This window comes from Rhizomucor pusillus, assembly GCF_041956525.1.
Source record: "Rhizomucor pusillus strain CBS 183.67 unplaced genomic scaffold VTP01scaffold_12, whole genome shotgun sequence".
Taxonomy (NCBI): Eukaryota; Fungi; Mucoromycota; class Mucoromycetes; order Mucorales; family Lichtheimiaceae; genus Rhizomucor; species Rhizomucor pusillus.
Genome location: NW_027192154.1, coordinates 683,338 through 696,388, shown reverse-complemented (window position 1 = coordinate 696,388; position 13,051 = coordinate 683,338). Strand labels below are relative to the sequence as shown.

The 13,051-nt window shown below is 46.0% G+C and overlaps 5 protein-coding genes across 5 annotated transcripts; 3 read left to right on the top strand and 2 right to left on the bottom strand.

Moving 5' to 3' along the window:
- Window positions 1–37: 37 nt before the first annotated feature.
- On the top strand, window positions 38–1,669 carry VTP01DRAFT_2259 (uncharacterized protein; the record flags this gene model as incomplete). Its single annotated transcript, XM_069380700.1, has 4 exons — window positions 38–134; window positions 203–429; window positions 496–1,550; window positions 1,612–1,669. The coding sequence occupies 4 exons, from the start codon at window positions 38–40 to the stop codon at window positions 1,667–1,669; spliced, it is 1,437 nt and encodes a 478-aa protein (XP_069237762.1).
- Window positions 1,670–2,359: 690 nt separating this feature from the next.
- On the bottom strand, window positions 2,360–3,930 carry VTP01DRAFT_2258 (uncharacterized protein; the record flags this gene model as incomplete). Its single annotated transcript, XM_069380699.1, has 7 exons — window positions 2,360–2,481; window positions 2,558–2,609; window positions 2,676–2,685; window positions 2,978–3,235; window positions 3,359–3,482; window positions 3,557–3,809; window positions 3,865–3,930. The coding sequence occupies 7 exons, from the start codon at window positions 3,928–3,930 to the stop codon at window positions 2,360–2,362; spliced, it is 885 nt and encodes a 294-aa protein (XP_069237761.1).
- Window positions 3,931–6,103: 2,173 nt separating this feature from the next.
- Window positions 6,104–7,219, top strand: VTP01DRAFT_2257 (uncharacterized protein; the record flags this gene model as incomplete). The annotated part of the gene is made up of 3 exons (XM_069380698.1): window positions 6,104–6,115; window positions 6,262–6,515; window positions 6,592–7,219. The coding sequence occupies 3 exons, from the start codon at window positions 6,104–6,106 to the stop codon at window positions 7,217–7,219; spliced, it is 894 nt and encodes a 297-aa protein (XP_069237760.1).
- Window positions 7,220–7,834: 615 nt separating this feature from the next.
- Window positions 7,835–8,461, top strand: VTP01DRAFT_2256 (uncharacterized protein; the record flags this gene model as incomplete). The annotated part of the gene is made up of 2 exons (XM_069380697.1): window positions 7,835–8,295; window positions 8,350–8,461. The coding sequence occupies 2 exons, from the start codon at window positions 7,835–7,837 to the stop codon at window positions 8,459–8,461; spliced, it is 573 nt and encodes a 190-aa protein (XP_069237759.1).
- A 2,844-nt stretch (window positions 8,462–11,305) lies between these two features.
- On the bottom strand, window positions 11,306–12,790 carry VTP01DRAFT_2255 (uncharacterized protein; the record flags this gene model as incomplete). The annotated part of the gene is made up of 3 exons (XM_069380696.1): window positions 11,306–12,394; window positions 12,477–12,677; window positions 12,734–12,790. The coding sequence occupies 3 exons, from the start codon at window positions 12,788–12,790 to the stop codon at window positions 11,306–11,308; spliced, it is 1,347 nt and encodes a 448-aa protein (XP_069237758.1).
- Window positions 12,791–13,051: the final 261 nt, after the last annotated feature.

Below are 13,051 nucleotides of genomic sequence, written 5' to 3'. Positions count from 1 at the left end.
TTTTGGAGGGCATCCCCTCTCTTCCTCACTTTCTAACATGGCCATAGCACACAGAGCTTGGTCGCGTTCTACTACTGTGATCGTGGGACTGATCGCTACCACCATCGCGTGCGGCGTTTACTACAGGTACTCTTGTAAGTAGACCGAACAAATTTCAACCTGGCATTGCCTATTCTAACGTGCATATCCTCCCGATCTCTAGGGCAAAAGCACTCCGGGATCGATCGTGAAGACCCAAAGGACCGGGAGATCACTGAGGCCGACTCGGCCAGGGACGATCCTACTCAGGAAGACATGAAAGAGCGACATGTCTCTGAGCGATTGGACAAGGTCACCAAGCAAGTTGGCGTGAACAATGTTGCCCAAGACGACGTTGGGTCTTCCAACGACACGCCTCCTGTTGAAGCTTTCACGACTGAAACCTCAAAGGTATCTGCCGAGCACCTGCCCCCTTAGCATTTATCGTAACTAGGGTTGCTAACGTCTCTTATTCAGGTCAAAGATGGATCTGCCAGGGCCACTCTCAAGTTTGAGCCATCTACAGCCAACACCGTCGTGACCAAAGTCACCGATGCTGTGTTCAGACATGACTCTCTCATGGTTGCTAACAAGATGGACTCCGTTGGAGACCTCACTGGCACCGAAGCAGAACCCTCTGCCGCTGTGCCCCAGGACCAAGTTGAACCCCAGATTCTTAACAAGGTTGACGAGATCGAAGCTCTCTCTAGCGATGATCAAGCTATCAAGGCTCCTGCCACTCAAGAGCATATTCAAGTCACCTCCATCGAAGCAGAATCCTCTGCCGCTGTGCCCCAGGACCAAGTTGAACCCCAGGTTCTTAACAAGGCTGACGAGATCGAAACTCTCTCTAGCGATGATCAAGCTATCAAGGCTCCTGCCACTCAAGAACATAATCAAGTCACCTCCATCGAAGCAAAATCCTCTGCCGCTTTGCCCCAGGACCAAGTTGAACCCCAGGTTCTTAACAAGGCTGACGAGATCGAAGCTCGCTCTAGCGATGATCAAGCTATCAAGGCTCCTGCCACTCAAGAGCATACTCCAGTCGCTCCCATTCAAGGAGACGCCATCGATGGTCTTTCCAAAGATATTGCTACAGCCTCCACGAACGGCGTTATTTACAATGCTATCGAGAAGCTTGCAAACCACAACATCGCCATCGAGAATGGTCTTTCAAAGGAATACATCTCGCCTTCCAACATCATCAACAATAACAACAACGCATTGAACGAAACTAGCGAGTCAAGCGAAGATGACTCTATCGATACCACCGACAGCCGATCTTCGACGGCTCACAATATCCCGAAGCATTCGACTCTTTCGCCATTTGCGAAAGAGTTTGTCCCCAGCTTCAGTCTGTTCACCACTGGAGCTGGGGACACGGTGGCCGCACCGCCCAAACATTTGAAAAAGAACAAAAAGGCTATAAAACAGCAGCAAAGTCACCGGGCCGTCTATCATAGCAGGTGCAAATATTGGCCGGGCTGCACGAACAAGCATTGCAAATTCGTGCACCCGGCCAATCCTTGCCGGTAAGTCTAATACTTTACATATTTCTTAAGAACAAAGTGTAGTGATGGATGGATATCTTAGGCTCGGTGACATCTGCAAAAATGACAGATGCCCATACCTCCACCCGCATGAAATGTAAATTTCTTTCAAAAAATATATATACATATATCTATATATATAATATATAGTCGCGCATGGAAAAAAAAAAAAAAAACTTCGGAAAGCAACAGCAGGTCTGATGAGGAATGTAATTTATTAGGGATTAAATCTGTAACGTCTAAAGCAAGTACGAATTGGACACCGTTAGACGAACACATGCACGTGAGAAAACAGACATATTCCGTAGATCAGTAGACATCGAGTTTCCGCGAAGTATGCACTATTTGTTGACAGGGACATATCCAGTCAATGCGGGTCGTTTGCCACGTTCGTCGCTAGTTGTCAAGATTTAGAAAATATAAATAGGCGGGTTAAATGAATGCGAATAGATGTATTGCCCAAAAGCTAATGAATTGACGTAGATTTCCAATAAAACAACAGCTATAATTGGCTTATTTATAAAGTCTTCTCCTATGGCAAGGAATACATCTTTAGTTCAAGGACTCCTCGTAATGTTCCTAATAAACCTTTTCGGTAACGGGGAACGAGCGCAGCAAGCCGAGTGAAGGGAGTTTAGCGACCGCTATAGTACTTGTCTGCAATAAATCAGATTGAGAATTCATACAGATAAGTGCTATTTACATAACGTTTGAAGTTGTTGGCCGTATATACAGCAGAAGGCAATGGCTTCATATCTGGTATGCTTTTGTGGCCCTTTCGTTTGCACTTCTTAAGGCTTTCGCATTGCTTTCTCTTGGTCGCTTTCTTGGGCAAAACTCTCCAGAAGAACAACTTTTTCTACCACAGTCATCGAATAGTCATTTTCAGCGCCTTGCATGGCTGCCTTAAGTGCTGCGAAGGTCGTGATGTCCTTGTGGTAAACCACATACATCCCGGTAAACGTTGAACAATAAAAGGGTTTAGAAACACTCCGTGATCCAATAACGGTGGACGGTTGCGTATATCGTCATGCCAATAATCTGTAAAGAAAAAAGGAATGCAACTGAGATGAAGGTGCATGGCTGACATAAGGGTCAAAATGGTACCTGAATCGACCTGTGTCAGTTGAAAACTTTTAATTAGTGCACACAACCTCTTCAGACAGAATGCGAGCTTATCCCAGAATCGATCTGAGGATGAAAGGCTTTCCAAAGCAATATGAATGGTCCATTTAGTTGTTCACAATCTGCTTTCCGTGCTGTTCGGTCAGCTAGGCAGGAAATGACAAAAGAGGCCAGTCGATATGTGCTCCCCGAACGTAAGGTCAATGCTGAGCGGTGGACTGCATACGCCAGTGGGTTGAACGGATAGAACGCGTTCAAGTAGAAGCGAAGGCTGTGAAACTAACCATTCCAAATTTGCCGACGACTTTCCACATTGCCGGAGAAGTCTGTTTGATGAACAGAGCTTCCCGCATCGACCGCGGATTAGGATGTTTGTAGCAACATTTAGTTGCTCTAGCTTCGGAGGAAACAAACTGCTTATGGACGATCCTAAGAATGGATGTCTCAAGTCGTTCACATGGTCGCCATGGAAGCCACCGACAGCCACTAGTTCAAAATCTCCAATACTGATGGTCAATTCATAGTAGTCCCATCCTGAATAGCTTTTGACGAGGATTGTAGCTTCAGCATGCTGCTAGAAAGGGATGCTGGAGTTGTCAGCACAATCATCGATTGCTGGTCTGCGGTGAAGGAAGAGATCGACGCTGGTGATAAAGAACCGATACCTTTCAAAGATAACGATTGCTTCGATGTATCTTTCGGCTAGCTCGTTGACCAGTTCATCCGCTGCAGTCGAGGTCAGTGCGTTTGCAGGTGATAAGCCCTTATGCTCGCATGCATCAAGATGGTCTGCTTGATATTGAACCCCGCGCTCAAGTAACCGACACATCGGCAAAGGCGGACTTATGATTTCTGATGCTGACTGACCAGCTCTGGAGTCTCATACTTATCCACTTCAACGTCGTAATCTGCTGGAGCTGGTCTTTTAGCCGGGAGAGCTGGGCTACTAGGTGTCGGAATGCTCGGGACGGCATCGTATTTTCGAGCGAGCTTATCGCGCTTAGCGTGCCAGATGCTTCCGAACTCAGCGGGCACCATTATTACGATGGATTCTGCTTTCTCGAGGTTGAGGCAGATACAGCGCAAATTGAGATTTTGCGCTGCTAGTGTTAGGTACTGTTATTTTTTCAAGCGCATAGCAATTCTTGATTGCTTTTTCCATGAATGATACTGGCAGTTCTTGCACGGGAAGCTCGATGTGTCGAGACGTTGCCAGTTGCAATCGATTTACTGTCATTGAGAGCTCCAAAACATCATTATAGTGGAGTTTAATGCTCTTGCTCCATACTCTTTTGTTGGCTCCCGCAAATGTCGATGGATCCTCCCAAGAATCAAGATGTTGATGTATACAGAGGATTATCTATGCAGGTAGGTTTTTGAGGTTTGAAGTCATCCTGATAGGGAAGGAACACGGAGAAAGGAGCTCGCCGTGCATTCTGTCAAAACTTTGGTCGTCGTGGACGCATTGCCCGTTTCTGCGGAATCTTCTCGTTGTAGTACAAAAAGGTGCAAATAGAGCATGATGTTCCCAATCCAACAAACGCAGCAATGCAGTTGATGTAGTTATCAAGGAAGCTGATTATTATCATGTGAGCAGTGTAGAAGCAGGCAACGGTAACAGTATAACTATCTCAACCATAGCTTTTTACAAGCGTAACAAACACATATGCTATTAAACTGCTCTCTGGTGCTCAATATAGTCCATGAAGGTGCAACTACCAAGTGAGCTGGGTGATACAGTATTTCCAAAGTTTTAAGGCGCAATCTGAAAAATTTTCTTTGTCGCACAGCGAGATCATTCATGTCACGTTTTTGAAAAAATTTATGTCGCAACTACTGAGGTCACTATGTCGCATAGCGAGAAATTGATGTCGTTTCTATGGCTAACGCTTGTCGCATCCCTGAAAGACTCATGACGCATCTGCTGTAATCATGAAATTGCATGTCGAAATTTTTTGTCATTTATTGAGAAAGCACTTTTGGCGTGCCCTGAAAAGTAACAACGGTTTGGAACTTACGGCTTAAAAGACACGATAGCTACACACTCTGGAAATACAGTGCTGGAAGGTTGAACTCGACCAGGCCCTGCGCAAATGGGCACCCAGTCTGAAATTGAGCCATACCCACCGCGCCCAAATTGAGCTAGCCAAGCGAATATGAGCCATCTGTCCTGAACTTGAGCCAAGACAAAAAGCCTGACAACGAAAGCGAGCCAACAACTGTGGAAGTGGGCCTTGGCTACTGAGCTGACATGAGATATTGAGCAAACAAAACATGAATATTATGATAGGTTTAATCCAATATCTGCAGACCTTTCTCATCACCAAGACAGTGCGGCCAAAATGTCACTGAGTAGCACCACCCCTTGCGTCCACCTCGCGACCATCTCAAAAGCTGGTTTAAATATACCTTGTATGTAATACTGGAGGTACGCGACGTGCTCGAGGGTCATTAATTTTTGGGTATTCAGCATCTGTATTCCCGAAATCCTTGGTGCTTTTGTGCGAAGCGCATCACGACCCCAGGAGCGCTCCAGCACGTTCAGGAGATAAAGAGGTGTGCGCTGCTGTTATGAACTAAACCGAACGCAGGAGCGCTAACAGCAAATCAAGAACATATTCCATCGAGCGCCGGTCTGAATAAACCGGAATTCGACGACGCCTGTGCTTGCAGAAGCGAAGCGGATGCAAAACCGCCGGAGAATGGAGGTTTATGAGGGCCAAGCGAGTTTAGCAAACGTCCCTTTACTATTTTGCTTTGCACCTACTACTCGCATCTGCTGAAACATCTACGTCCCGCAAGACGAAGCGAAGCGAGTCTAGCCGCAGGCTAGTCTCTCATTAAAAAAGGACCTCATACATTTTTTCCTAAAATATAAGGCGCATTGCCCAGTGATAATAAGTCGCACTTTCGAATTTCTGAAGTTGCCACTCTCAAGGCGTCAAGGTCGTGTTTTCAGAAATTTAAGTCGCACTAGCCCAAGGATGCAAGTCGCATTCGCTTTAAAATAGAAGTCGTACTTGCCATGACATACAAGTCATTTATACAGTGTTTCCAAAGTTTTAAGGCGCGGCTTGAGATATACTTTTTGTCGCACCTTTTGGAAGTAGTATTTGTAATAGTTGCCAAGTCGCATGCGAAGAAAAGTGGTAGTCATGGAAAAGCGACTAAGCTAATACTTACCAATAAGATGATCTCCACGGAGCAAAAAATAAGATCAGATCAGTACATTAAAATAATCAGTGGCAGCTTGACTTCACATTTTTCTTGTTTAGAAAAAAAATGAAGACGGCCAAGGCAGTATCGCTGACGAATTTGCAGACACTGACTAATCATACACAATATATTGCAAAATTGGCCTGAAGAAGAAGAATCATATGAAGAAGAGGAATCAAATGTAAGAATTCAGAATGTTGTCAGCTGTAGGTATAAAATGTCTGATTCAAACAATAGGACGAGGAGATGCAAGAAGAAAGAAGGGGTCGTTCCAGCCAGCAGCGCACCACCTACACGGACCAAGACAAGGCAAAGTTCCCGGAGTTGAAAACCAAGAAGTGCTTGAGTGCAGCTGCAACTTCAGATCAACGTCCGTGTTGCACAGAGGTGGGCTAAAGCGTACCAAGAAAATCCGGATGGCAATTTCGACAAGAGAATGAAAGGCCCAAAGGCAATGCTTGGGGATGCTCACAAGCAGCACATTATCGATCTCGTCGACCAGGATGCCACTGTGGTTGTGAACGAATCGATGGAAAGCCTCACTACAGCATTCAGTGACCTAAAGATCCCAAAAAGCGCAGTACATACCTCCATGACAAAAAGAATGTAACCTCTCGATCAAGCGCGTCCATTTCCATCTGGAAGCCAGAAACAGCCCAGAAAACATCGAGAGACGACACAGTTGGGTGAAGCAGTGGAGCAGCACAGGCGTGGATTTTTTGTCGGACTGTGTTTTCTTGGACGAGTCAGGCTTCCATATCAATATGCGACGAAGTGTGGGTTGGTCTCGGAGAGGACGAGACCCAGTTGCTGTCACTCCTACCACCCGTGCAAAAATGACGACTATCGTAGGAGTCATTTCTGCAGCAGGCGTTATCCGTGTATGCTTCAGGCTGCCACAGCTAACAAAGAAAAGAAAACTTGCGCGAGGAGAAGCTATCCTCAAAGGCACAGTAACTGGTCATTATGTTAGCTTCATCAAGGCTACTCTCGATGAAATGGATCGACACCCACAATTGAAAGGTCACTATTTGGTGATGGATAATGCTCCCATCCACACAAACAGGGATATCGGCAGACATCTCCCACCTTATTCCCCTGAGCTCAATCCTATTGAGCAAGTTTGGGCTGTTGTTAAGAGCAAGGTTAAACGCTCACAGTTCACGACAGAGGAGACACTTATGACAAGAATTGCGGGAGCTTATGACGCATTGCATCTCAGTGATTTTATACGATTTGTTCAACATTCAAATCTGGCGACAAAAATTTTCTTCAAGGGCGGCTACAGGAAACGCGGCTTAATTTTCTAAGATGCATGGAATTTTTCTGTGCGTGAAGTATTACCCGTAAATAATGGTATCATCACTGTCACAGGAAGTAGCAGGACTACTGACGCAAGCATCTCTAGTGCTGACCCACACTGAATCGCTTCCGAAAGACTCGCAAGTGGCAAAGTGGGCGATATCATTTAATTAGATGACGTTTCTCAAATGCAAAGCCTGATTGATGCGCAAGTGCTACTCCCCTGCTACCGTCATCACTCTGAAATCGCTTTTTTACTACTTTTGTTGTCATGGAGACCCAGAACTCAAGCGACAAGTCCGGAAGCGCAACAAAAAAGCGTCGTCTTCCTACAGATGCTATGTGGTGCTTTAATAATCGCGAAACATTGACAGCGCGTTCATTCTTTGAGCATTTCGATCTGTTGGAGCGCCAGTACGCCCATTCACGATACAAGATTATAATTAGCAAATACATGGGCGACGATTGACGGCGTCTCGAATCCGACTTCGAAGTTTGGAAAAAGTCAGCCGAAGCAAAGGAATTTTGGACAGAAAAATCAAGAAAGCGCATAAAACTGAACGCCGCGCTAACCGGCATCGACTTGATTGATCAAGCTATCAGGAGCGAAGGACGCAGCTCGGATGCCGTCCTCAGCTGAACGTGGTGTCCGTCCGGTTGAGCAAGCCATCCGCGATGATCCGGCGTGGATACATGAGGGTCGCAACGTAACCGAGTTGTTCACCCATTACCACGACGCCATCCAAAGCGAAGTCGATGTTGTGAAGCTGCTGCCACTCGAATCTAACATACACAAACTTTTGGCGCTCAATCACACTCTGCTTCTATGTCCTGAGCAGCACAGCCAAGCACAAATCAGGGTTTTTGGCAAGGATTTGTTAAACCAACTGCACCTTTCAGTCTCGGAGCGACATCTAAACAAATCTGGCAAATTCACTGATGACGAGCTGCTAAAGATCATGGACCCTATCACGCAGCAAACAATTGCAACAACGTCTCCCGAAGATGCCCAGTTTGCCTTGTTTGCTGTTTCCCGTGGTTTGAGCTATTCGAAACAGCGTGTCGTCCGCGCAATCGCGCTATGGTAACGTGCCTAATGCATCACTATTTTGTAACAACATTCATTTCTCTGTAAAAGTTTGACAGAGCTACCAAAAAAGACCATCAAGAACGACAGCAAAATTGGGGAGTCCGAACTTTGGTCTACTATCATGGAGAATTCCAAAATCATCAGACGGAGCGAAAATTGATGCCCTCCTTCTACATTGTTTCGCTAGCTTTTGCAAAGTTTGATCGGTCGTCCCAAGAGTCAAGAAGTTGGTGTATGTGGTGGGACGAACTCTGTGGGTGTAGGAAGCCGTCTTGTTGAGGAAGAAACGCGGAGAAAGGTGTTGGTCGTGCAACTTGCCCTAGCGTATCCAACGCGACGCTTGCCCGCAGCATCGAAAACGAGAAACCCGGTCGTATGGACAATACCGCGGAGTCTTCTGGAGAAAGCGATGTCGATGCTACAGAAACGCTAGACCTACCGGCAAGCATCAGAAGTAACGGTCGGCAAGCAAGTTGGAAACCCCAGCAACTTCTTCCGGACCTGCCATACTCCAACTTCTGGAGAAAGGGTATGCAGCTTCAGTCTTGCACTGGATGAAGTTTATCCCGTAAGTACATATAGGAAATGGTTTTGCCATCGATCAACCAACATGCGAGCACCATAGTCCCGAACTCCGAGACCATCGCATATCCTGATAACTGCAGAGGATCTATTATATCAAACTATGAAAATTCATCTGCATACAATAACAATTTGGTTGACGCCCTTACTATTAGTAAATATCTGCGCGTTGACGAGAGTATGTGCCAAGAGCTTGGAAAAGACATGCTTTTTTGAAAAGGTGCCTCGAAAACCTCCTCCTATGCGCCAGACGGGATAATGGGAAGTGAATAGTATGTCCAATTTTGACAACATAGCAAATTTGTGCGTCATAAACAGACATAAGCAAGCCGCCTTCGGGCACGTCATTTTCCGGGGGTAGTTGATGAATAAAAGATCACTTCTTTTCCGCTACTTTCTTTATTTATTTTGTTGTGCTCGCTGATTGTATCACTGGTTGACCTTGCTTACAGTACTTCCGTCGCTGCGTCCAAAGTTGTAGTTTAATCTCGGTAGGTACAAAAACATATATTCGAAAAGAGTATACTGATTCTTATCCATTCCCTTCTGGTTACAAAGCGATATTCGTGCCAAAAGTCAACTCATCACACTCCTTCCGCGACCCAAAAATGCGCCATGCACCCAACGCACATCCATATCCATAACGTAGCAAATGACATGGCGGACCTAAAACGTGTCATCCTCAATCAAGCGCAACGGCTCGAGGACTCCAAGGACCAGCTTGCAGAGCGTCCGAATGGCAATTTTCAAAACTCGTTGCAAATTCTGGGGAGGCTGCACAAACAAGCATTGTAAGCTTGTGCACCAAGCTAATCCTTGCCGGTAAGTCTACTATTTGACGTATTTCTTAATAACAAAGTGTAGTGATTGATGAATATCTTAGGCTCTGTGACATTTGCAAAAATGACAGATAGCTCTGCCACTCGACTTTTCGCCGTTCGCAAAAGAGTTTATTCCCAGCTGGTCAACCTCCTGAGAGAACTTCAGCTTGTTCAGCAAGGGCGACGGCGACACCGTGGCTGCTCCTCCCAAACACCTGAAAAAGAAAAACAAAAAAGGCATCAAACAACAGCAAAGTCACCGGGTCGTCTACCACAGTAGATGCAAATACTGGCCGGGCTGCACGAATAAACACTGCAAATTTGTGCACACCTCGGCTCAGTGCAAGTAAGTTTAATGCTTTACATATGTTTTTGATAACAAATTGTGCTAGTTGATGGTCGTTTCAGGCTGCCCGATACTTGCAGCAGTGAAAGGTGTTGTCATAGTCCAATGGACAGCTTCGGAGGAGACATGTAACAAGACTGACGTCCTTCGCAAAGCAAGATCAAGCGCAAGCAGCATTTCAGGCAGAAAATTATCAAACCCATGATGCTATGGCTGTGACAAGTGCAGGTTCTCCGGCAGAGAGGATATATTAATTATTATGATCTATCTAATTTGAAACTATTCTTAATACATCTCTCCCAAAGATGATGGAGACAGGCAAGAACCAATGAATATATGAGTGGGCCCCACTTTGAGCAACTTTCGGTTGGTGCCAAGCAATTTACTTTGGATCCTGAAGATGAACAAATTCGTTTGCATCTGGAGGCACATATCTGACAATTTATACGTTCCATATCTAGGCCGGCCTTTAATAGAACATAGCATCTCTTTCAAGATCTACAAGAAGCTCATACGGAATACAAACTCCAAGTTGCAACGGGTACTGTAAGCCAAAGAACCGATTTGCGGGTTATTGTGGTGCCGATAATGAAAAAACCAAAGAAAACGGCAAAAATTAGCGACCTCTTACCAAAGAGCATATCAAGTCTAGGACTGCCACTCAGTCCAATGCCGTTTAAATTGATGCATACAACTTTAATATGAATAAACCTTTAAGCGAACAATATTAGCAATGAGTGATGAGTCATAGCTACTTTATATGATGCTTTAATAAAATCTTCGCATAGAAATAGAGCGGGAATGCATAATTTCAAACTGTTTGTCTGTTATATATTCCATGTTCATCACTGAAAATATATTACACCCGGCAAAATCATAAACGACCGAAGGCTTTGACGATATGGCGTCTATTCGCAGACACATATTTGTAGGGCCGAATGCTACAAGGAGGCTAGAGTTGACGTTCGGATACTCTGCATAGACTTGGCAAAGCTTCGTAATAACAAACGTCCATACTTTAGGACAATGCTTTGTATACTCTACGGCAACTACAAAAAATTTCGCTGGCCATCAAAAGCGTCATAGACAGGTTGCTCTCTAAATGTTAGTGGCAATTTTATTGGATACAAGAATGGTGAAAAAGATAGGAAAGTAATTAGATGGGAGCGGTTTCAGCTTAGAATCTATTATGAAATGAAAAGCATAATAAGTAAATCGAAGAACCTAATAGACCGGATATAGATGTATTTCTGCATTACCTGTTGTAGGCCATGTTACCACGGACTCTGTTGAGGTCAGTCAAACCTTCAATAGGACCGGAACCAACAACAGCGATCTCCTGATCCCAAATATACTTCTCAGCAACCTTGCGAAGGTCAGAAACGGTGATCTTGTCGATGGCTTCAGCGACCTGCTCAGGAGACAAGCGCTTGCCGGTGGCGAGCACCTGGGAACCAATGTCCTGGGCAACAACAGAGGTAGAATCCTGGCTCAACAACCAGCTAGCCTTGACCTGCTGCTTAGCACGTTCGACTTCGCTTGCGGTGACGGTGGTGGAAAGGCGGTTCCATTCCTTTTGCATAAAGTGCACGAAATCGTCGAGTTGGGTTCGGTTCTGAGAGACAAAGTACATGCCCCACAAACCAGTATCCTTGTAGCCCTTGGTGAACGAGGCGAATGAATCGGCGAGATGGTTGTTGTGGACAACAGTGGAGAGTCTAGAGAACAAGTTGGCGGAGCCGTTCAGGGAGGCATCCCAGGAGCCAATAATGGTTTGCATGACTAGCAAGTTAAAGTAGTCGTCAGACATCAAGGGTGCACCTTCAACAGCGAGAGCGACGTGAGCGTGAGAAGCAGCATCGTCTCGCAAGCGGATTTCAGAGCCGGTGAAGGATGGCTTGCTGGTCTTGACAGGAGCTGCAGGGCTGCTGCCATTGAATGCCTTCTCGGCGAGTTTGACCAGAGACTCGTGGTCAACGTCACCGGCACCAACGAGAACAATGCGGTTGGGAGCATAGTTGGTCTTGACAAAGGCGGAGAGATCTTCGGAAGTCAAGTTTTCAGTGTTGAGGCCAGCAACGGGCAATCCCAAGGATTCGCCTTGGAAAGCAGTGGCGTGCAAATGTTCAAATACAACATCTTCCTGGCTGGCGTTCTCGAGCTGCTTCAAAACAGCAGCGCGTTCGGCTTCCAAACCATCGAGTTTAATGCCTTGGACAAGGTCGGCGAGGATCTGGACAGAGTTGCTGACAGAAGAGCCGGTGGTTTTGGCGGCGTAAACGGTTTGGTCGTGGGTCGTGCGTGCGACGACTTGACCACCCAACTTGTTGGCCAAGGTAGAGTTCTTTATATCCATTGTTCCTTCGTTAGCACTATCAAATCACGCACGATCACGCAAACAGAGATAAAAGCAAGTGATATCGCACCTTAAGAGCAAGACGCTGGACGAGGTTGGCAGCACCACTGTTCTTGGCGGTTTCAGCACGGGAACCGGCGTCAATCCAGAGACCAACTGTCGCGTTGCCGGCCCTGGCGTTTTCTTCGGTGGCGATCGTCAGACCATTAGGCAGAACGGTGGTGCGAGTAGCTAACGACTGTTGAGCTGCGGTGGCCAAAGGTCGAACAAGCTATGCGGTCGAAATTAAACACTGAATCGCATCGTCAGAATCTTTTTGCGGCGTACCTTGTGGGCGACGCCAGAAGGGGCGTGAAGGGTATTGGAAATGAGCCTTGATGCCATAGAGTTGGGGGAGAGCCAAAAAAGCAACAAATTTTTGTTGCGTAAAGCCAGGGGACCGGTCGTCTCCCCCAGACGCGCATCTGCCACACAACTCCGGCCCTCATTGTTGCCATGACACATTTGCAGTGTTTTATGCATTCTACCTATAGATTATCCCTATGCAGAGCTCCATATATAAAAAGCTGTCTAATTTTTCTCCGTTGATCAACTTCAAAGTTTATAAAGTTTGAAAAATCCAACGGCTCGGTTTGAGATATAGTG